At 34.7% G+C, this 26,417-nt stretch overlaps 1 protein-coding gene across 1 annotated transcript; it reads left to right on the top strand.

Moving 5' to 3' along the window:
• Positions 1-13,887: 13,887 nt before the first annotated feature.
• MS3_00008890 (uncharacterized protein) lies at positions 13,888-16,378 on the top strand. Its single transcript, XM_051217239.1, has 4 exons — positions 13,888-14,355; positions 14,392-14,456; positions 14,499-14,552; positions 16,142-16,378. The coding sequence occupies exons 1-4, from the start codon at positions 14,248-14,250 to the stop codon at positions 16,272-16,274; spliced, it is 360 nt and encodes a 119-aa protein (XP_051065892.1). The 5' UTR covers positions 13,888-14,247; the 3' UTR covers positions 16,275-16,378.
• Positions 16,379-26,417: the final 10,039 nt, after the last annotated feature.

Genomic DNA, 26,417 nt, shown 5'->3' with positions numbered 1-26,417 from the left:
TCACAGCCTGCAACCATAAAACTAGAAAAAATATAGAAATTTTTCAGATGTGTTGATCAAAATGTTTGAAGAAATGATAAATGATTGAAATAATTGCTCAGAAAACAACAATTAGTAAGATAATGTTCATTACAGAGTGTTTGCTGGAACGAATGCCGCTTTTGTATTGTTGTTTGTTTCCTTCTTCCGATTGATGTTCAGGACTGTAATCGATCAGTCTCTTATTCATAGATGTGGATCATACATGCGAGTCGTCTCAATACTGCCTTACGTCACAAGCAAGTACATCCACCCAACGAGTCTCAAACATAAAGAAACGCGCGTCCTGGATTCCACATTACATGAGTAGACGGATTTTGGCGATTAGTAATTCCGATAATAATAATAATAATAATAATGAGTAGGGACTAAAACACATCTGAACTTTAACTAAAGTTAAACAGCATTATACTTACATTTCATAGCATGGTCATCTCATAAAACCATTCAATGATGTCGTACTGAACATTTTCATGTCATTTCTCATTTTATATTCCAATCACATTTTTAAAATTAATCTATGATTAGTAAAAGTGAGTTCCTTCATCTTATGTGTGAATGTCATTGAATTGTCTAAGTGTTACATAACTTGACAACTAGGCTTTGAGTTGTGTAAACGTATTACATGATATTTATTATAAGATTGTTTGACGCATTTTATTTAGTGATATCGAATTAAGTTCGATGCTGGTTGACATTTATAATGAAGAAGAGCCTGTAGAGCAGAGATAACTATTTCATGAAACGGAATATACCCATTGAAACATAAAATAAGAAAAGAGAACGCTTCGTTAACTATTTCGTTAACACAGATTTAGAATTAACTCATTATATCAATCCAGCATATACATAGAATCTTTCATTTAACAGGAGAATGATATGACCTAGTATACTTGTAATCCATTCTCATTCTGATACTCGGACAGCATGACACATAGAAATGATGTTTTGGCATAAGGTCAGTCAATTGGTTTCAAATTATCAACTTATTATTACTTTAATTCAAGTATTTCAACGACAATGGTGAAAATATGATTGGTGTTGAATCGAAATATCGAATTATGCACGGATAATGAATTCTGGAAACTAGTGTTAGCTGTCAGTCACTCATTGTCAAATATACAGTCGGACATGTATACTAACTGAATAACGATAACTTTAACATTCGTATAAGCCTTGCTATTCAAAACAATCCTACAACCTTTATTACAATTCGAAATAAACCATAGTTCACCTTTTCTAGACTGTATGGTGCTTGTCTTAATTTTTTAAACTACATGTTATTGTTAAACTACAAGCCTCATTTTATTTAGTGTTGCCATCATCCCTTAGTCAAAGTTATATTCAGTCAGACCATTTAGATTGAATAGAACAACTAATTGGAAACACGAGACAGTAATCAAATTATTTCTTCAACATTCATAATTGACAGAGATAATATATATTACAAATGCTCTTCTAATACATAAGTGAACAACGAATGTTCTGAATAGCTCGATCTCAACTATTCACTCACATAGTAATAAGAAGTTTTGTTTACTTCTTCCATATTAATTGAAACTGCAATCCGAACACGATTAGCTGATCATTTCCTGTCAATTCTAATATATACTGTGATTCTTTCCACTGATTTTGTTATAGCTGCGATTGTATTTTATGTTTCAGGTCGTTGGGTATGTCAGTGAGTGAAACTGTTTCATTAGCAAACTAATTATTCTTCATATGACCGTTTGTTTCATGCAAATCCATGAAAAATAAACACGTACATCAAACGCAAATGACTTGGACAATACTCCCAATACACAGTAGATGACAATTGAATACTGAGTCTACTCACAAGTTTTCAATTTAAATAAACGCCTATGAAGCTGGTTTGTTTTCAGAAGGCATTTGAATTCATTTACTTATCTATGTACATAGAATCATAGAAGTTTTCTCAGTGACATACTTATATAATACTTATCTCAGGTTGGTCAGTAATCAGTTTTGGGAAAATAACGAACAAAGGATTGATTCGATAAAGTTTTTAAGAATTATTGACTACGTTCAACTACGTTGGATAATTTTCAACGTGCAATACGTTTCTCGATAACAGCGGAATGCGTTACGTAATCACACTTCAATTCATTTGCTCATCATCCTCAATATGCACATTGATTTCCATGAATGAATAAACGATTTTACAAATATAGTTCTGTGTATAAGATTACATATTTCACTAACAAGGACTACTCAATGATACTTCCTTCATTCACATATTCAATTAACAAACTTCTTCATTTTCGACTACCGTGACCACAACACTTTGTACATGATACTTTTACACGATTGAATCACGGTCTTCATCTAAACGTCTTTCTTTCATCCTTAAATTGAAAGTAATCGTAATTACCCTCAACATTACTGAACTGTTTATTTCTACACACAAGATGTTATGTTGGACATGAATTACCATTACATATATTTGCATTCACTTGCAAAACTACAAATACTACTTATTTGGTTGTATATGGAAGAAGATCTATGTTTCAATGACCCATTTCAGCAATGTAATATTTTCAGTGTTAATATATGCATGTGTTATTTGTGGAATAATTTAACATTCAGCATTTGGATTAGTCGAAATTGCTTATTTGAATTTCTCCTAACAGATAACAATCTGTGTCAGTCAATTTACTGTTGGAAAATCACAAGTCTGGATCTTCTTTCCACATTGGACGTTAACAGTATTAGTATTGTATATTTTCTTTTACATTGATTTATCAAATAATTTATATTTGGTAGGCATTGTAGATTTCATCATTACCATCAATGAAACGAATAGCACACCGTGTTGGTAGTTTTACTTTTTATTACGAGATAAATGTGACACTTTTGAATTTAAATTTGTTTTCAAGTACAAATGGATCTACAGCAAGATTTCTCACTTAGGCATCTGCAATCTGTTCAATCTTGTTCCATCTGTGATAAAATATACGTTGAACAAAATCATTTTTGTGAATTATTATGTTTTTTAAACCAGCTACTGCCAAAGTAATCAGTAGTAATGCAGAAACACGTAAAATGTTGAATAATCTTACTACCTGAACGAATGAACAAAATACTCGACGACTATTAAATAACTAAAATACATGTAAATGAATACATTTGATACTATCATGTTGATTTATTTACATTAGTATGAATCAGGTCTCCCATAATTGCAGACATACTTAACTGAATTAAATTTACAAGGATCCGACAGGTATACAAACACGAAATAGGTTAACCGCTCCATGAATGATTTAAATGAAGGGAACAAAAATATTTTAATATTTCAGTGTTTGAAATTATATATAGGTTATTGAGACAGTAAGTTACATATTAATGAAATGCTTCATCAGAAGTGTCGAGATATTCGGCTATAAAAGAGATTTCCTCTATGGACTAGTAAAGAATGGGACGATTGAAATGACAGGAAGAAAAGTTAAAATTAGATTGATTTACTCATTATGACTTTTTTCAACATTATTTCCGTTTTGTGCTAATGTGGTATGGCAACTTGAACCGCTACATATATATGCCTGGTCCTATGTTGTAGCTAACTGATGTTCTTTAATTCAATGTGATGATTACTCATTGCGGTTTCCGTTTCTGTTTCCCATTGTGATATTTTGTTCTGTATAACATACGATATTACTGTGTTACGTTAACACGAACTAAACTCATCATGACATGTAGAATGTGATTTATTACCGTAAGTATTTTTCATATATATGAATTTATCCTAATTATTAATCAAAATGTGTGTGTAAATCAATACATAAATGAGTGTATTTCCGACTAAGATCGATATCGTAGTATTTTGTGACCAGTAGATCTTCACTTGTATTAGTCTTTGTGTTCTCACTTTCTCATCGTGAGAATTGAGGTGGTTCACCGCTTTACAACTATAAGTGATAAGCGACTCCGACATAGCAATCATTGATGACCAGATATAACAAGTAGTATTCAATCGAGAAGACGTATCAACAATGCATCCGGCTTGCGAGAGATTGGTATAAAGCTAGTTCAAATCAGTGATTACAGCATGAAATTTTCTGTCTATCACCAAACAATGAATCCAATACAAATCGTTGCATAGATTCGGTGTCAACAAGTGTCGCATTCACGTAAGAATTTTACTATCAGGCAGCGCTTGTAAACATTAATGTTGTTTTCCTTTATATTACACGAAATTACTGTTGAACTTATCCATTTGCAAGCATTTCATTGATACAGAAATGCTCACTGACCTTGTGAGTTAATTGATATTTTTAATTTCAATCTACACTTCTGACTTGTGTAATATCAGGCTGTATATAGATTATTTCACGGCTGAAAGTCACAAACGTGCTCATTTACTTTTCTGGCAAACATTTATTTCAAAGTTTATTGAGTGGAATTGTAACATGTATCCTGGATTACTGGTAGCGATAAACATTTAACCGTTTTGTTGAATTCTTAACTTCAATAATTTGACTTCCATCAATGTCTTCAGTTGAGTAGCACTCTGAATGTGCAAATTATTGCAAAACATGTTTCATCAACAATATTGTCAGATTCGAGCCATAAGTACTACACTGTGACCACAGTTGATTAGTGTTTCGATTTCGTGTCTTCATACTGTATTAACATTTGTCCAAACGGAATGATTATACACACTGTTTATCAACTGATCAACATGTTTCATTCAACAATGATCAGTTATTCGACTAACTGACAAAACTTATATTCTTCATCTGATTACCTTAATTCTATCTAATAAATAAAATTAATACTTAAAAGTTAATTTTCCATCTGTCGGAAAGATGTTCTGAATATTCAGTTTATGATTTGTATGCAAACACTGTCAGCTTCTTCACACTTATTCTGACTGTCTTCCGAGCATAATCTGTTGACTAAATTGATGTAATACAATAGACAATCTCAACTTCTGTTTACCTTAAACTATAGAATGTCAGGAAGTGCAAGATTTGCAGCTTGTCTTCCATTTCAAAATCTTTTAGTCAAAATAATGTGAATCAAAATATCTTGACAAAATTTAGAGAAAGAATAATATTGGATAAGTTCAGTATACTGATCTAACTTTACAGGTTGTCTTCAATCGTATTGAATTGTCTTCAATTTAGATATATCTGAGAGATCGGACTATATATTACTTCAGACGTTGTTTAGTATCATTTGTTGCACTAGCTAACCGAGAACACAGTTCACTACTCCAATCAGCTTCACTTTGGCAATTAAGCTAACTAAATGTCTTCCTCAGAAAAACTAGTTTGTGATGTTATGAGATAACAGTGAACTTGCCGAGTACATTTCTATCGTGCAATTTTATCGACCACAATTTCATATCATTGAAGTCAATGAAAGATTCCGAAATCCATAGGTTTAACCACATAACGTATGTTACCATTATTTCCTTGTCAGCATATTTCAGTAGGTCACAGAAAGAAGCCTGTTATTGTTGCAATATTTTTACTTTAAAAAAATTTTAAAAATGAAATGATTTTAGTTATCATTTTGATGAAAGTTAGGTCAAACAATGAATTGTTATTCTGTGTAATCAACGCCTTCCATACGCCTAAATACAATGAAAAATAACGTACAATAACTTGATTATGTTTATAAACATTGGAAAATGTGATTCAGTGGAGAATTAAGGGGTATTTTAAAGGCTGTTTGTATAGGACACTCCATATTTCATGAATCTACACATAAAGTATTGTGACTAAATTCTTGTTCGGAGACTGAAATCGAATTACACATTCACATTCGGCTGTATAAAATAATCAGACACTTAAATGTCAGTAAAACTATTTAACTATAATATCTGGAACCAACGTAATAGTGAGAGAACCAACTTTCCAGTCTGAACAACATTTCGAAAGCATTCTTATTCCAGCCCCCTAGAAATCCTATTACATACAAGTATCCCAGAGCTTCAACACTGAACAATTTAAAATTTTCACGTAAGATTTGCAAATTGCACTAAAATCAAACTGCAACTACACTAAGGAAGGAAAGGACTATCCATTTGAGTAAAGGAAAGACTAGGTGAGATTTTTAAATATTATCATAGACGTTTATCGATTAACGCCGGTTTATCATTTGATATATTTCTAAGATTTCGGTCATTAGAATTAGTCACTTTTTGGGACATATTTAAGGAAATTCATAGAATATCTTGTTTTCCAGTCTTAAAGCTTGTGATTACGGTTTGAATACTCAAACATGATTAACAGCCATTGAATATGCTCAAATTAAACCTGAGATCAATTTGTTAGTTTGTTGAAGCACAAGCGTGAAGAATTTCAAGAGTCATTAAAATCTAGGCAACTTACCATCACCCAGTGATGAATAAAATGTTGCAAAAGAACGATTTTAGATGCTTTTCATCAAAAGTAGAAACTGTTTAACAAATTGAATTCAACGATTAAACTTGATAAGCCACGTTCCTTATCGACGAAGTATCTTCGAAATTTGTAAAGAATGCATCCGCACATCAGGTTTTCGTAGATTTTAACACTATGGATGATGTTCTCAAACGTCGTGATTTACTTATTTGGTGACTGAATATAAAAGTTACTGAGGGAAAATGACATATAATTGATAATTTGTTATCCATTCATGTATTCATATATCATTGTAAAGGTGTCTATGAGCATCTCAACAAAATGTCAAAACAACATGAAATTCAATTTACCTTATTTGGATCACTTTTCTATAATAGAAATATACATTACAAAAGTAGATATTCATCAAAATCAATTAGAAGTGTAAATTACGTTCAAGTGAATCCAGAAGAACCTTAGAATCTCTTCAAATGATGAAATTCATGAAATATGGAGCATCAATATAACTGTACTCTTAAATATTAGATTTCGCTTAAGGCTCTAATTATAAAACTGATCTGCTCTCCACTTTATTGATAACGTTGATTTTGGATAAGAAGTCAACGACTCCATGTTTACTGTTTGTCTGTATTTGGATTATTTTTCATCAACGTATTTCTTGTATTACTATCTTGGATTTTGAGTTGTAGTCGATCATTTATTAAGATTAATGTCTCCTTAAAGTTCAAACTTGTACTAGGAGTTTCGATTTCAATCATCAGTAATAAGAATCTGCCGATGTTTTGTAAAACCACGTTATCTGAACATATGATACGGCTGAATGTAAGATTTACCAGTCTAATCAGAAGTTAAATGTGTACAAGATGGAATACTGAAGCGAAATTAGGTGTTCAACAAAAGTGATGTGTACCAGGAACGTGATCATGAAAGGTACTACGTGTGAGGCTGCAGTTAATAGTACAGAATATTAAACAGATTAAATTTTTAATTATGAGAAGTTATCTCGACAAATTGATATAAATTATCGTTCGAAACAATGAAAATCTGGTTTAATTGTATGAAATGACGGAGAACGTACCTCTTTCGCTTGATCTACTGATGCATTATACTGAATAGGAAATTAATTTAATTTAAACGAGACATTACGTAACTTAAATATGAATGTTCGTCCGAATTCGAACTAACACATTCAAAATAGTTGGTCGCTGAGTTCATATTTGCAAAACATTCAATGAATGAACATTTAAATCAGGAGTCTGATTTAAGCTTCTTCAATGGAAATAATCAAGTATCTTGACAATCGGATATAAATTAAAAGTCTGGACGGTTTGTCTAGCACATGGATAATTTATGAACTATTTATTCATGATAGATGATATTGTTCCTCACTCATTTCCCTTGAAAACGCTTAAATCAGACGATCGAGTAAAGTGTTTTCCTAATTGAGATTCTCACAATTACAATTTCCTCCATTATAAGTTACATGTTTCCCCAATTTATTTGAATAAAACACCCAATTAGCCGTTTCGTATTCAGTGTAGCTTAAATTTGCCTAAATAGTGTCAGACGACATTTAGATTGATTGACATCCATCCTTTCAATAAATTGCTTCGTGATAAAGGATTAAAATCAATTCTGAAATGTACTAAGAAGCAAATGAGTAAAATGAATGTTTTACAATGGTAATAAAATATTGTGTTCTTGTATTTCAGAGTTTTGTGTACTAAAGCATTTCATGATTTAAATTAACACAATAAAATTCTACTGTACAAACTTACCACTTGTTCAAACAGTCTTTGACTGAAATAGATAGTAAAGGTTATTGATAATAAAATCGTACTCATAGTGACCATTCATTCATGAAGTGACTAAACAATCCAAACTAAATCACACCATTCACGCTCGACGGTATTATTCGAGCTTATTTCCGTAATTTTGTGGTTTATACAAACTTGTAAGTTATTAAAACCTGAACGCGATAAAGCGTTTTCAATGTTTACAGATTATGTTATGCCAGGTATTTCGTCTTATCATCAAATGTGATATTGTAAACTGATAAATATTTGTCGAATTATTGATGGTAATACCCTTCTATGTGAAGATAATAATCATTGTACAAGGAACCATTATTAGAACATCAAAATACTTACGGTCCTGCCACAGACAATTGTCTAACAAAATAATATTTATATTTGTTAATTGAGAAATAAATTATGAATTGAATTTGATGGCAGATACAAAAGGTGAACTCAAAAACAAGATACTAAATTCCTCAGTCATGTATGATTGCGAATATTAGTGTAATTCGAAAGCTGATGTTTGGTCTGAAATGGATAACTGAAGGAAATTTTGTGACAAATCCACAACTCATGATGAGTAATTTTAAAGAAACTTTGTAACTTTCGAGTGTAGGTAACAGTAAAATAAGTGACATAATTTTCCAACATTCTATTCCTCTAATATTAGTTCTCCCTTTCTAATATGGAGAACTCATTTACCCATCTTTAAATGGGAGTTGATCATTAACTAAGCATTTATGGTTCATATCAACACTGATCCCAGAAACAATTATGTGACAAAGTTCTGAACAATCAGTCACAACTGAACATTTGTACAGAAATTGTAGGATGATTCAGAGGAATGGCACTGACAATTTACACAACTGATGGAAAACAATATTAGACGAATCGATTTCGAAATAACTTTCAAGTCAAACATCCAATCGAATTTCGTAAAACTAACTCACATTAAACTGAAACATACTCCAACTATCTTATAATAAATAATACATCTTGTGTGACATTTGAGTACAAATATACGTTTTCGCATTGCATGATGAAATGTAGATCGGACTAGATTTAGTCTATTTCTTATTTGATGGTACCGGTAATATTTCTTTTCAATGGATATTTTGAAATGAATTTTATACATACTTTATTATGCACACGATGTATGAATGAGTTAGTTTACCGTTGTAGTTTTAAATACTAAAATGAACCATTTTGTGGATGACCTAATGAGGTTAAACATAATTACTGAAATGAAAGTAGTGTCTTCTTATCTGTTCAGTGTAACATTGACAATGATTGTACTTTGGAATTTCTCTATTGATAAACAATTTGTAGCTTCATTCTGCGATTAATTTTGTGAGAATATGTGAGTGAATTTATTACAAATTACTCGTAGTTGTATATAACCCATCAACCAAGAACAAACTCCAGCCTAACGTTAATACACACATAAATGGAAGTTATTTCAGAATTAAACTGACATGAACTACTTACCCATGAACCTCTAAAAATAATTTGTAGATTAATGATTGAAGATGGTTTATTCAAACTGTATTATTGTGAATAGTTAACTTCACATTCTATATCTATTCATATTATACTAATACAAATACGTTATTATTCATGTTGACTTTATTATTTATTTCTCTAACAAATAATACTAGTAATGCAGCACATTCGTTTGACTAACGAAGACAACTAGTTACTACCAGTCTTAGACTTACCCACATATGAATTTTGCGAAAGTGAACCAAGCACTATCATCAATGCAATGAAGAGCAACATTGTTTTTTTGAAATTAAAGTAGTTAGAATAACTGCGTTTATATACACTTTTAAAAGTCAGATTTAGTTAGCGAAATCACGTATACTGTGAATCTTGTGACAAACTGAACGTTTCATTTTAGTAAGCCTTCGTCATAATTTAACCTCACACAATGCGTTGATTGACAGATACCATTGACAGTACAGTGATGTTGTACTCTCATATTTGAATGAAACAGATATTCACATCTGTAATATGTTGACAACAGACTATGGGTACTGAATTTTGTCAAAACACACCTAAATTTATTATTTCATGAATGATTTCACTTCAGATATTGCCATCCATGTTACCCGTACAATCATTTAAATTCTAAATCATATTTTCATACATCCACATGTTAAACGTTTATTAAAAAGCGTAATAGTGATATATTTCTCAGTGTTTAAGCGCTCGGGCGCGAGACTGATAGCTCCTGGGTTCGAATCTCGCAAGCGGCAGGATCGTGGATGCGTACTGCTGAGGAATCCCATACTAGGACGAAACGGCCGTCCAGCGCTTCTAGGTTTTCCATGGAGATCTAGCTTCAATTGACTCATGATTTCAATCAGTGAAATACATTTCTCATGTTTCATCAATTTCTACTAGTGTTTACAAATAAAAATGATTGACCAACAGTGGAAATGGAGTAGACGATAATATCACTGAATAAGCCGTTATGTGACTTATTGTACAAATTTAAGTTGAAAATATTTTGATATACCTCTATAGATGAAATTTTATAAATGATAGTGGCTTAATGATTCTGTGGTGTGCTATTGATGTCTAAAGATATAAGTAGTATGTATCATCAATCGGAAGCGAAATGCCTGGCAGTAGATTGTCAAGAAGATTGAAGACAAGTGAACGACAACAGAGAATGATTGGAGTGAAAATGAAGGAACAATGAAGTCTGAGACGATTGATCGGAATTTTGCAACTAAAGTATTTATTGGGTGGATCTCAGATTTTACTTAGACGTTCTATGAATGACTACATATAAACGAAAAAAATCTAGTCCCGTACATACGCGATTAATATAGTTAATATTTCCTTAAATATCAGTATCATGTAGCTTGTCTTTCAATCTTCTTTGTTTAGGTCTAGTGATGACTATCAGTATTTCATTCAGAGCATAATAATACTGATTGTTAAATCTGTAAACCCTTCAAACTACCATGTTATCATTCGGTAAAACTTCACCATGTTAGATTTATCATCATCTAAGTATTTTAATCATGTGACGATATATCGTTTGATATGTGTGTGACAATAGTTGTAAGAATTGTATTTGAGAGATAATCGCTTATCCAAACACGTTCAAATGTTGTTGGTGAGTACAGTAAGATTATGAAGCGTGATACATCAATTAAACTATTTTGACAGTAGGCCCAGTAAATCGCTGAACTATGAAGGTCAATGCGCCGCAGACTCGACATTTTGATGGAGAGCTTGGCACAGGCTGCAGGAAAGAATATAGTGGCATGGTGAGCAGAACCACCGCAAGAACGACTGCTCAAATGTGTGGAAGAGTGTGGTGTGCGTTACTGATGTCGACAGATGTAATTAGTATGAACCGTCAATCGAGAGTGGAATGCCTGGAGACAGGAGGTTAAGAGGGTCGGAAAGAGCTAGAACGGAAAACGATTGGTGTGAAAATAAGGAAGTACAATGATTCATATCTCAGAGGTTTAGACTTGCGTTCTGGACCCAACTAACTGGGCTAGACAAGGAAGCAGGGCAAATCAGAACTCTAGGTCGTTCTTACGTTTTTACACGTCTTTGGTCCGATCGATAAATTCTCTCGCTCCTCACTAATCTGCAGTCCCAACTCATAACATTCGGCACGGGGTAAAAATCGATCCAAGGTCAATTCACAACAATATATAGATATATTACAGAGTGAATTAAACCTGTCTGTAAGACTGCAGATTCAATCACACTTTATCCGGAACAGAGATTGTAGCTTCAAATAAACATACTAATAAAAAGTGTTTTAAGTAGACTTCATTTTCTTATGTTTTGTGAATTAGTGAATACTAATTAAATACAATGGTCGAATCCGTTCGAAATCATTTATACTTGGCTAAGCAGATATATTGGATATTTCTTTCAAAGAATTTCCCGACAGATTTGAACAACCATCAATTACATTGCTTATCAGCATTTAATTAAAACATCACTTTTAACTGACTTATAAACGCCAATTGAACGTACTTCAGATTCAAAGTACTTTCATGACAAAAGTCTCTACAGTACTCATACCACTTAACAGCTGAAGCCTCAGTAAAATCAACGAATGTTACAGTCAGTGTTAGTGATGCTTGGATTTTGCACTTCGCAACCATTTTCATAATTTGTCTTAGTATCAATCTGGATAGAGCGAAAGACATGAAAAGCACATCCATTGAAGATTACCGGAAAGGTTTATTACACATCAAATAGAAAACAATAATAATCATAAATAGGATGAACTATGCAAATTAGATTACAATTAGTACTAAAAAACAAAAACAAAACAAGTAAACAGTTCATAGTTCTTCCTAATCACCAGTTAAACTAGATTGCTGATGGAATCTTGTATATAAGAGATACCACGTTTATCATTCATTCACAAAAAAACTATACAAACACACACACACCCAAAAAACAAACAAACAAACGTTTAGATTTATCAAATTAACCAATTTGCAGTTTAATGTTTCATTACTCAATAGAATTCTAAGAAGATTTTGTTTCCATCTGTTTGAACAATCTAATATACGTGGTAACATAAATAAACCGAATAGGACTGTGATATATATGAACATTTCTGTAATTTGTCAAGTAAGTAATGATGGATCACATCTACTTTAAATGACTTTTTCTAAATTCCATGAACCATGATTTTCCATGTTTTCATAGAGAAGAAATCATGCACCCTACACTGATTGAATGAATACTATCTAATGATATATGGCTAACTATTTACTGAACTCGCGCGCGAGACTGATATCTCTTGTGTTCGGATCTTGTGATTTGCGATATTAGATGCACACTGCTGAGGAGTTCTACAATAAGACGAAACGATCGTACAGTGTTTTCATGTTTTCCTTGATGATCTAGCATCAATTGACTCATAATCTTAATTACTAATATCAGTTAATTATTTAGTTTTTTTCTACTAAATAAGCATACTTCAATACAATCAACGAACAAGCCAAGTATCAAATTTTATTCAGTCTTCTCTTCTTGCTCGTACTGCGATTCGGGAAACGAAAAAATACTAATATTATCAGTATATTATTTCTGGTTACCGTATTTTTAGCGAGTTAGTTTTCTACAGGATGGGTTCGCTAACCTCATGCTCAAGCCTCCTCCTTTATTCAGGCTTGGAGCCGGCAGTAGCTCCGGAATCCTACAGTATGGGGAATATACTCTGAGTATATTAGTAGTTCATATCATACAATTGTAACTAGATATTCTTCTTTATGGCTTTACCGTTTGTTTTTTGGTTATTATTTCCAGTTTAAAATTTGTGAGAAATAGAACTTTAATGACCAATCATTGTTACAATAGAAACATGCAAAGGAGCTCGTATTACTTATGATTATCAATCAAGAAAGTCGAATTCTTAAGGACCTATGATAACCATTTTTTCAACAAAGAAAAATTTACAGTGATCAGTTATTACCAAATAATCATAAACTTTTACGATATAAACTAATTATAAATGCAACTTAACAACATAGACCTAATCATATATAATACATGTATTGGAACTCCGACTGCGTCGTATGATACATAGTGATCACACACAAATGATTTAATGTTTTATACCATATCGTCTTATATTTATATTAATTTCAATGGTTAAGATGATGAGTCAGTTGAAGCTAGATCACCATGGAAAACCTGGAAGCACTGAACGGCCGTTCCGTCCTATCGTGGGGCTCCTCAGCAGTGCGCACACATGACCCCGGCCCCGCGAGTTTCCAACCCAGGACCTATTGGTTTCGCGTTCGAGCACTTAACCGGCATCCAACAGTGTTAATGTCTAACTTCAACTACTCCACGAAATTGAGCGACACATCCACCGTTATCTTTAGTGAGTTACTATCTCACAACATATCTGGTCGAACTCCACCATTGAAAATACTATAATATCCACAAAACACATCTGATATTATATTTATATCTTTGAACATGTTTTTAAAAAAATGGTATCATATTATTCCTATTATTAGATACACTGACGCAAAATGCTTCCTGATGTCTCCAATAGTTCATGGAAGTACAAATCAAGAAGTAAAATTACAAATATATATAACATCAGTAATAGTTCTATTATACCATATTATACGAAACAGGTACAATGATTACTTTTAGTTCTTTATTGATTTCAGGTTTTCATATTTCTCTCAATTGAGATAGCTGTTCCTCTGTTGATTATAATGATCTTATCAATCCTGTAAGTTATTCGATAAGCCATATGAGAGTAAATATTTTGTAGATTCATAGCTGGATATCTATGGAATTCATGGACAGTTTTTCTTTGGGTATTGGCGTACGTTTTCTATTATTGTAATCTTATCATTATCATCAACTGTTGAGTTAAATGTAATAAAACAAATTCTAATCAAATTTTCCGAAAGTTTGCTTATTGCATTCGTCTGTGTACCCAGCTATAAGGTCATAAACGTATATCATCATATGTTCAGGACTGTGATCGATCAGTCTTTTATTCAGATATGTAGATCCTATGCGGATCGCCTCGATACTATCTTACATCACAAGCAAGTTCATCAAGCTGACGAGTCTCAAATAGAACAAAACGCACGTTTTGAATCCCACATTACATGAGTAGACGGATGTGGGTGATCAGTAATTCCGATAATAAAACATAGTAAACAATATGGAGTACTGCACATCTGAAATTGAACTAACGTTAAAAAGCATTATACTCACATTTCATAGCATGGTCATCTCATAAAACCATTCAATGATGTCGTACTGAACATTTTTTACGTAATTACTCATTTAACATTCTAATCAAATTCCTAATATAAAACATTAATCTTCGATTAATATGTTAGTAAATGTGAGTTACTCCATCTTATGTGTGAATGTCATTGAATTGTCTAAGTGTTACATAACTTGACAACTAGGCTTTGAGTTGTGTAAACGTATTACATGATATTTATTATAAGATTGTTTGACGCATTTTATTTAGTGATATCGAATTAAGTTCGATGCTGGTTGACATTTATAATGAAGAAGAGCCTGTAGAGCAGAGATAACTATTTCATGAAACGGAATATACCCATTGAAACATAAAATAAGAAAAGAGAACGCTTCGTTAACTATTTCGTTAACACAGATTTAGAATTAACTCATTATATCAATCCAGCATATGCATAGAATCTTTCATTTAACAGGAGAATGATATGACCTAGTATACTTGTAATCCATTCTCATTCTGATACTCGGACAGCATGACACATAGAAATGATGTTTTGGCATAAGGTCAGTCAATTGGTTTCAAATTATCAACTTATTATTACTTTAATTCAAGTATTTCAACGACAATGGTGAAAATATGATTGGTGTTGAATCGAAATATCGAATTATGCACGGATAATGAATTCTGGAAACTAGTGTTAGCTGTCAGTCACTCATTGTCAAATATACAGTCGGACATGTATACTATCTGAATAACGATAACTTTAACATTCGTATAAGCCTTGCTATTCAAAACAATCCTACAACCTTTATTACAATTCGAAATAAACCATAGTTCACCTTTTCTAGACTGTATGGTGCTTGTCTTAATTTTTAATCTTCAGTGTTGTCATCACCCCTTAGTCAAAGTTATATTCAATCAGACCATTTAGATTGAATAGAACAGCCACTTAGAAACACAAGATAGTAATCAAAATATATCTGCAACATTCATAATTGACCAAGATAAAATTATCTATTCTCGTCTAATAGCAGGCCTGAACAATGAATCATCTGAATAGCTTTATCTCAACTATTCGCTCATATTGTAATAATAAGTGGTTTTATTTAGTATGATTGACTTGTGTTTAGAAGTACATTCATATGACAATGACATTTAAATATTACACTAATTCATTTTGATCTATTTTGTAGTTGGTCTGCTTTTGCATTAGCAATGTTGATTATATTCTATCGAAAAATTAGAGATGAACATCCATTGAATATTTATCTTCTGGTTATTTACGTAAGAACTGTCAATTTTTGTATTTACTTTACCAGTTGTTGAACTTTTTGAATACATGAAAATTTGTTATTGATTGAAATCATGAGGGAATTCTCGGAGTTCTAGTGAGATAGCCGTGACCAGTGGAGCTAATCCGTGTTAGGTAGAGACAAGTTTCTACCTCAGTACAATCGAAGATGGTCGTTAAATTTTGTGGATTGTTTGAAGTTAAACATTATCACCGTTGGATGCCGGCTCAGTGGTCTATTAGGTTGAGCGTTCGCGCGGGAGACTGAAGGGCGTGGGTCCGAGTCCCACGAGCGGGACCATGTGTGCGCACTGCTGAGGAGTCCCACAATAATACTAAACAGTCTTTCAATCGGTTCATGATCTCAATCAATAACTTAATAAACTCCACAACCCTATATTGATGAAAATTTGTGTCTAACTAGGAATATGATTACATTCACGAATATAATATATGATTCCTTATTATGGCATAGTGTATGTATAAAGAGCTAACTTGCTTATCGATCTCAAGAACAATCTATCTATGAACGTCAAACAAGTCAGGCAACAAAATATGAGAGAACTCAGTTCCACTCACATTTTTACCGATATTAAAAAGCAAATATGCATTAAACGATGATCCTCAGGACAAATATTTCAAGATGAATCCATATCTATACACTTACTTTAACACTTGAACTTTTCATTTGGCAATGATGTATATATATATATATATATATATATATAATGAGAGAAAAAACTGTAGTAAAAATTATTTATAATGTAACTCCCAATATATCGGTAAGTGCTCATCAATGGAAGTGGCTCACATTGTTGCATCCATCTATATTTGTCTTGTAAAAATCATTCAAACCATCGATTTTGCACTTCACAAACAAGAATGTTTGAAAAATTGCATATTTATTTGCCTTTATACTTAAGCACAATCTAGGAATATTGAATAGTGTTTCTTTATGAAAACTGCCCAATCAACATTAATGACTGATGTTACTCCTGGACGTACAGTTTTATAAATGAATACACTTTCCCACTGTAGTATGATGTAAGTGGAATACAGATTTAATTTGTAGGTTCGTATCTTTCTCATTACGAAAATATCAGTTGAGATACACCGTACAATGATAATATATACATATATAAACTTTAAGAGTGACTGTTCATACGTTGTCACAAGGTGGATGACTTTATATAATGTATTTCCTGAATACTATTGTTGAAATGTATGTTCAGGTGGGAAGAACACACGTCCGTGTCTTCCTATGTTGTTTAGATATGGAACGAACTTTGAATTAGGGAAGTCATTATTGTTTTCAAGAAAATGATATCATGAAAATTAAAGTAATCTATTTGAGATTAGGAAATAAATATCAACTGTCTTGTAAACATTTCCTCACCATAATCTAGTAAACACATGATGTGTGATGATAGATATTGTACAGGAACCTTTCTCTATGGAACTAACTAAACGTTGATCACTGATTTAACATTTCTTGAATTCGTTACATTTCAGTCGATATGGATCGGTACAGCGATTGGAATTTCGGTTTTAAATTTATGCTTCCACTTGAAAGTTACTGCCATCGCAACCACATTGATATCTTTTATTTGTTCCATATTCATTGGAAACTCCGCCTGGAGTCCCTCCGGGGGCTACTGCCGGTCCCAAGCCCGGATAAAGGAGGAGGGTTGGGCATGGGGTTAGCGTCCCCATCCCGTAGAAAACTAACTCGCTAAAAAAACGCTAACCAGAAAAAATTATTCAAATCTTTTAAACTCTGCCCTGGGAGTCAGAAGGTCTTCATTTAGAAGGATTATGACGCCTCATGATGAAAGCCGAATTCCTTCGGAAGTTACGAGGCCGATGCCCCTTCTAACAAACAGAGCGACCATTTATTTAGGTACATGGAATGTTCGTACAATGTGGGACACCGGAAGAGCCTTCCAAATTGCTGCAGAAATGAGAAGATACAACCTAGAGGTACTTGGGATCAGTGAAACACATTGGACACAAGTTGGACAACAACGACTAACTACAGGAGAGCTCCTGTTATACTCCGGTCATGAAGAAGAAAATGCACCACATACACAAGGAGTTGCATCGATGCTGTCCAAACAAGCGCAAAATGCACTTATAGGATGGGAATCTCATGGACCAAGGATCATCAAAGCGTCGTTTAAAACAAAGAAAGAGGGCATTTCAATGAACATCATCCAATGCTATGCGCCTACCAACGACTACAATGAAGACGCTAAAGATCAATTCTACAATAGGCTGCAGTCAATCGTCGAGAAGTGCCCAACAAAGGACCTGACCATTCTGATGGGAGATTTCAACGCCAAGGTTGGAACGGACAACACTGGATATGAAGACATAATGGGACGACACGGACTGGGAGAAAGAAACGAAAATGGTGAGAGATTTGCAAATCTATGTGCCTTCAATAAGCTGGTCATAGGCGGCACCATATTCCCACATAAACGCATACACAAAACCACATGGACTTCACCGGATCACTCTACACAAAACTAAGTCGACCATATTTGCATCAACAAAACGTTCAGGAGGACTATAGAGGACGTGAGAACCAAGAGAGTAGCTGATATAGCATCAGATCATCACTTGCTGGTCGCCAAGATGAAATTGAAACTCAAGAAGCACTGGACAACGGGGCGGACAGTATCACAAAAGTTCAATACGGCCTTTCTCCAGGATACTAGCAAACTCAACAAATTCAAGATAGTCCTCAGCAACAAGTTCCAGGCCTTTCATGATCTACTCAATGGAGAAGGAACTACTGTGGAGAGCAACTGGAAGGGGATCAAAGAGGCAATCACTTCAACATGTCATGAGGTCCTGGGTCACAAGAAGCACCACCACAAGGAATGGATCACTGTCGATACACTGGATAAGATTCAAGAAAGAAGGAACAAGAAGGCAGCGATCAATACCAGCCGAACAAGAGCAGAAAAAGCCAAGGCACAAGCTGAATACACGGAAATAAACAAACAAGTGAAGAGGAGCATCAGAACCAACAAACGTAAATATGTGGAAGATTTAGCAACGACGGCGGAAAAGGCTGCAAGAGAAGGAAACATGAGACAATTGTATGACACGACAAAGAAACTCTCTGGAAATCGCCGCAAACCAGAACGACCAGTGAAAAGCAAGGAAGGCAAGGTAATCACCAACATTGATGAGCAACAAAACAGGTGGGTAGAACACTTCAAAGAACTCTTGAATCGACCAGCTCCACTGAACCCACCCAACATCGAAGTAGCACCCACGGACCTCCCAATCAATGTTGGCCCACCAACAATTGAAGAAATCAGCATGGCCATCAGGCAAATCAAGAGTGGCAAAGCAGCAGGACCAGACAACATCCCAGCAGAGGCACTAAAGGCAGACGTAGCGGCAACTGCAAGGATACTCCACATTCTCTTCAGCAAAATTTGGGATGAGGAAGAAGTACCAACAGACTGGAAAGAAGGACTTCTGGTCAAAATACCGAAGAAAGGAAATCTCAGCAAATGTGATAACTACAGGGGCATCACTCTTCTCTCAATACCGGGAAACGTCTTCAACATGGTATTGTTAAACAGGATGAAGGACTCCATAGACGCCCAACTTCGTGACCAACAGGCAGGATTCCGTAAGGATAGATCGTGTACAGACCAAATCACAACTCTACGGATCATTGTGGAACAATCAATTGAATGGAATTCATCACTCTACATCAACTTAATTGACTACGAAAAGGCATTTGATAGCGTGGACAGAACAACACTATGGAAACTTCTTCGACACTACGGCGTGCCTCAGAAGATAGTCAATATCATACAGAACTCATATGATGGATTACACTGCAAAATCGTGCATGGAGGACAGTTGAAAAAGTCGTTCGAAGTAAAGACCGATGTCAGGCAAGGTTGCTTACTCTCACCCTTTCTCTTTCTCTTGGTGATCGAGAGGATCATGAAAACGTCAACGTCTGAAGGGAAGCACGGGATACAATGGACATCTGAGATGCAGTTGGACGATTTAGACTTCGCAGATGATCTGGCCTCTCTATCCCAAACTCAACAACAAATGCAAGAGAAGACGAACAGTGTAACAGCAGTCTCAGTAGCAGTAGGTCTCAATATACACAAAGAGAAAAGCAGGATTCTCCGATACAACATAGAATGCACCAATCCAATCACAATTGACGGAGAAGATTTGGGAGATGTAAAAACCTTTACATATTTGGGCAGCATCATTGATGAACAGGGTGGATCTGATGCAGATGTGAAGGCGCGGATCGGCAAAGCAAGAGCAGCATATTTACAACTGAGGAACATCTGGAACTCAAAGCAACTGTCAACCAACACCAAGGTCAGGATTTTCAATACAAATGTCAAGACAGTTCTACTGTATGGGGCAGAAACCTGGAGAACTACAAAAGCCATCATCCAGAAAATACAGGTGTTTATCAACAATTGTCTACGCAAAATACTTCAGATCCATTGGCCGGACACTATTAGCAACAACGTACTGTGGGAGAGAACAAACCGGATCCCAGCGGAGGAAGAAATCAGGAAGAAGCGCTGGAAGTGGATAGGACACACATTGAGGAAAGCACCCAACTGCGTCACAAGACAAGCCCTCACATGGAATTCTGAAGGTCAAAGGAAAAGAGGAAGACCAAAGAACACATTACGCCGAGAAATGGAAATAGACATGAGAAAAATGAACAAGAATTGGATGGAACTAGAAAAGAAGGCCCAGGACAGAGTGGGTTGGAGAATGCTGGTCAGCGGCCTATGCTCCATTGGGAGTAACAGGCGTAAGTAAGTAAGTAAGTAAGTATATTCATTGGAGCTGCAATTCAAACACGATTAGCTGATCATTTCCTGTTAATTCTGATTTATATTGTGATTCTTTCCATTGCTTTTGTTGCAGCCGCGATTGTATTTTATGTTTCAGGTCGTTGGGTATGTCAGTGAGTGAAACTGTTTCATTAGCAAACTAATTATTCTTCATATGACCGTTTGTTTCATGCAAATCCATGAAAATTAACACACACTTCAAACACAGATGACTTGGACAATACTCCCAATACACAGTAGATGACAATTGAATACTGTGTCTACTCACAAATTTTCAATTTAAATAATCTAGTTTGTTTTCAGAAGGCATTTGAATTCATTTACTTATCTATAAACATAGAATTATAGAAGTTTTCTAAGTGACATACTTATATAATACTTATCTCAGGTTGGTCAGTAATCAGTTTTGGGAAAATAACGAACAAAGGATTGATTCGATAAAGTTTTTAAGAATTATTGACTACGTTCAACTACGTTGGATAATTTTCAACGTGCAATACGTTTCTCGATAACAGCGGAATGCGTTACGTAATCACACTTCAATTCATTTGCTCATCATCCTCAATATGCACATTGATTTCCATGAATGAATAAACGATTTTACAAATATAGTTCTGTGTATAAGATTACATATTTCACTAACAAGGACCACTCAATAATACTTCCTTCATTCACATATTCAATTAACAAACTTCTTCATTTTCGACTACCGTGACCACAACACTTTGTACATGATACTTTTACACGATTGAATCACGGTCTTCATCTAAACGTCTTTCTTTCATCCTTAAATTGAAAGTAATCGTATTTACCTTCAACAGTACTGAACTGTTCACCTACACATACAAGATGATATGCTGAACAATTTAGAACAGGCGAACTGAAATCAATTCTCTCCATTACATAATATGCATTCTTCTTTTAAACAGTAAAAGTGTGAGTTTACAGAAGTTTAAAGATGAGTTCTACCAAAATATGCAGTTCAATTCATTTGATTCAGTCACATTTTGATATTGATAAATTTCTACTTCATATCCATTTGTTAAATGTTAACTTCTCTTTGGATTTTAGGTTGCACTGATCGCTCTCGATATAGGTGCTGACATATTATTATTTCTTGTGAGTAACATGCACTTATGTATTTATATACATAGCAAAACTAGTCTTCCTAATTGGTCAACTGTACAATCAGTCGTTTAGAATGATAAGAGAATTTGCCACGGTCTGCATATAGCAGCAGTTTGTTGAAGTGTATGTGAATGGTAAATTCATTCACTTAATATCATGCTTCACTCTTTCTTCTAGTTCTAAGTAATAGACATTGTTCTCTTAAATGTAAACATGAATTACCATTACATATATTTGCATTTACTTGCAAAACTAAAAATACTACTTATTTGGTTGCATATGTAATTAGAACAATTTTTCAATGACCCAGTTTAGCAATGTAATATCTTTTGTGTTAATATATGTATGTGTTATTTGTGGAATAATTTAACATTCAGCATTTGGATTAGTCGAAATTCCTGACACGTATATTTTCGAATTTCTCCTAACAGATAACAATCTGTGTCAGTCAATTTACTGTTGGAAAATCACAAGTCCGGATCTTCTTTCCATATTGGACGTTAACAGTATTAGTATTGTATATTTTCTTTTACATTGATTTATCAAATAATTTATATTTGGTAGGCATGGTAGATTTCATCAACACCATCAATGAGACGAATAGCACACCGTGTTGGTAGTTTTACTGTTTATAAGGAGATAAATGTGACCCTTTTGAAACTAAATTTGTGTTCAAGTACAAATGGATTTACAATACGATTTCTCACTCAGACATTTCCAATCTGTTCAATTTTGTTCCATCTTTAATAAGTTATACGAATTATTATGTTTTGCACCAGCTACTGGAAAATTAATCAGTAGCATATAGAAAACACGCAAAATGTTGAATAATCTTACTGCCTGAACGAATGAACAAATTACTCGACGACTATTACATGCCTAAAATACATGTAAATGAATACATTTGATACTATTATGTTGATTTATTTACATTAGTATGAATCAGGTCTCCTATAAGTGTAGGTGAAGATATAGAATGAACAAGAAAAGGAAGTGAGAGACGAGCACATTTGTGAATATCTTCATATGATCTACTGATTATAGTGCACATTTCTTATATTACGTTGAGTAGATTCATTCCTGACTGAATCACAAATGAAGCAAACAGTGTCTTGAATTTTTTCATTCAGTTAGTTCGAATTTCTCAAATACAGTCCAGTTGACTCATAGAAATAAATATCGGAACAAATATAAAAATGAAAATAATATATATATCGGAACAAATAGTTATAATACCGCTCTTTCAAGGAGATGTGTAATTCAAAACATGATAATAAGTAACTAACCTTCCCTCATGAATATAATAATTTTATCGGCCGTTACAGTACAGTAGTCTACGCTTGTATGATTAAACTGACGCAGTCTTTGTTAACCATACAAATTTCTTTTAATAACGATCTGATAATTAGACTTCAAATTACAAATTCTTCAAATCTTACGGATCGACGTTTCTAAACATCGAACGGACGAGATTCACCTGGAAGCATTTATAGCATATGTTATATCCTCGTAGCATTACTACTCATATTTAAAAACGAGGAACCACTACAATTTCCAAGACTCAAAGTACTTCCTTATTTACTTACTTACTTACTTACTTACTTACGCTTGTTACTCCTCGTGTAGGAGCATAAGCCGCTCACCGGCATTCTCCATCCAACCTTGTCCTGGCCACTACTTTCCAGCTCCTTCCAGTTCCTATTTATCCTTTTCATATCTGCTTCTATTGTCCGACGTAATGTGTTCTTCGACCTTCCTCTTTTCCGCTTCCCTTCAGGATTCCAAGTCAGGGATGGCCTTGTGATGCAGTTTGATGATTCTATCGTCTTTTCCTAATTTCCTCTTCAGCTCGAAGCTGGTTTGTTCTCTCCCACAAAAGGCTGTTGCTGATGGTATCCGGCCAATGGATGTTGAGTATCTTGCGAAGACAGCTATTTATAAATACTTGTACAATCTTGATGGTGGTTGTTATAGTTCTCCAAGTTTCAGCTCCATACAGTAGAACTGCCTTGATGTTGGTATTGAAGATTCTCATTTTGATCTTGGTTGAAATTTGTTTTGAGTTCCATATGTTCTTCAGTTGTAGGAATGGGACCACTGCTTTGCCAATCCTCGCCTTTAGGTCTGCATCTGATCTTCCTTGTTCATCGATTACGCTTTCCAGGTATGTGAAGGATTCTACATCTTCCAGAGTTTCGTCATCAAGAGTGATTGGCTTGCCGTTCTCCGGGTTGAATTTGAGGACCTTGGTTTTTCCCTTGTGTATGCTGAGGCCTACTGATGCAGAGACCGCTGCTATACTGACTGTTTTTATCTGCATTTGTTCATGTGTATGCGATAGGAGGGCTAGGTCATCTGCAAAGTCCAAATCGTCTAATTGATTCTGAGCTGTCCATTGTATTCCGTGTTTTCCTTCAGATGTCGAGGTCCTCATAATCCAGTCGACCACCAGAAGAAAGAGGAAGAGAGATAGTAGACAGCCTTGTCTGACTCCGGTCCTTACTTGGAATGCATCTGTCAGCTGTCCTCCATGCACGACCTTGCACTGTAGTCCGTCATATGAGTTCCGGATAATATTGTTGATCTTCTCAGGAACTCCGTAGTGTCGAAGAAGTTTCCATAACGTCCTCCTATCCACACTGTCAAATGCCTTTTCATAATCAATGAAGTTGATGTACAGTGACGAGTTCCACTCAATTGATTGTTCGACGATCATCCGTAGTGCTGCAATTTGGTCTGTGCATGACCGATCCTTACGGAATCCAGTTTGTTGATCTTGAAGTTGGGCGTCTACTGCGTCTTTCATCCGGTTCAGCAACACTCTGTTAAACACTTTCCCTGGCATTGAAAGTAGTGTAATGACTCTGTAGTTTTCACATTTGCTCAGATCTCCTTTCTTTGGAATCTTGATGAGGTGTCCTTCTTTCCAGTCCGTCAGCACTTGTTCCTCCTCCCATATCCTTTTGAATAGAAGGTGAAGCATGTTTGTAGTTACTTCGATGTCTAACTTCACTGCTTCATCTGGTATGTTGTCGCGTCATGCTGCTTTCCCGCTCTTGATTTGTCTGATGACCATTCTGATTTCTTCCGTCGTTGGTGGATTGACATCTATAGGAAGATCTGTGTGTGCTGCTTCGATGTCCGGTGGATTAATTAGAGCCGGCCTATTCAAGAGTTCCTCGAAGTACTCTGCCCATCTGTTCCGCTGTTGTTGAATTTCAGTGATTGGCCTGTCTTCTTTGTCTTTGACCGGTCTCTCTGGTTTACTGTTTTTCCCTGCTAGTTTCTTCGTTGTATCGTAAAGCTGTTTCATATTTCCTTCTCTTGCAGCTTCTTCCGCTGTCCTTACTGGTTCTTCCATGTATTTCTTCCTTTCGGCTCTAATGCTTTTCTTCACTTGCTTGTTTGTTTCTATGTACTCAGCTTGTGCTTGGACTTTCTCTGCTCGTGTTCGGCTGTTGTTAATTGCTGTCTTCTTGTCCTTCTTTTCTTTGATCTTGTCCGGTGTTTCTATAGAGATCCATTCCTTATAATGATGCTTCTTGAGGCCCAGAACCTCTTAACATGTTGAATTTAGTGCTTCTTTGATACCTTTCCAGTTGTCCACCATAGTATTTTCTTCTTCATTCAGTGGATCCTGCAAGGCTTGGAACCTGTTGTTGAGAACTACCTTGAATTCACTGAGTTTGTCAGTATCTCGAAGGAAGGCTGTATTGGACCTTTGTATTGCAGTTTGTCCAGTTGTCCAGTTCTTCTTTAGCTTCAGTTTTAAATTGGCCACAACTAGGTAGTAGTCTGAAGCTATGTTTGCTCCTCTCCTGCTTCTCACATCTTCCATTGTCCTTCGGAATTTTTTATTTATGCAAATATGACCTTTTTGGTTCGGTGAGATCCATGTAGCTTTGTGCATACGCTTGTGTGGAAATATTGTGCCTCCGATGACCAATTTGTTGAATGCACATAGATTTGCAAATCTTCCCCCATTTTTGCTTCTCTCTCCCAGTTCATGTCGTCCCATAATATCTTCATATCCGGTGTTGTCTTTTCCAATGACAATGACGTTATCACCCACAATAAAACTTAGGATTAAACGATGTTGTTTGCGTACATCCAATCGTTAATGTTGCAACACGGCGTTAAATATGGTCCTAGTACTTCTTCCACACATAATTTCAGCTGGGT

This window comes from Schistosoma haematobium, chromosome 6 (genome assembly GCF_000699445.3).
Source record: "Schistosoma haematobium chromosome 6, whole genome shotgun sequence".
NCBI classification, from domain to species: domain Eukaryota; kingdom Metazoa; phylum Platyhelminthes; class Trematoda; order Strigeidida; family Schistosomatidae; genus Schistosoma; species Schistosoma haematobium.
This window is presented reverse-complemented; position numbering and strand designations above follow the sequence as displayed.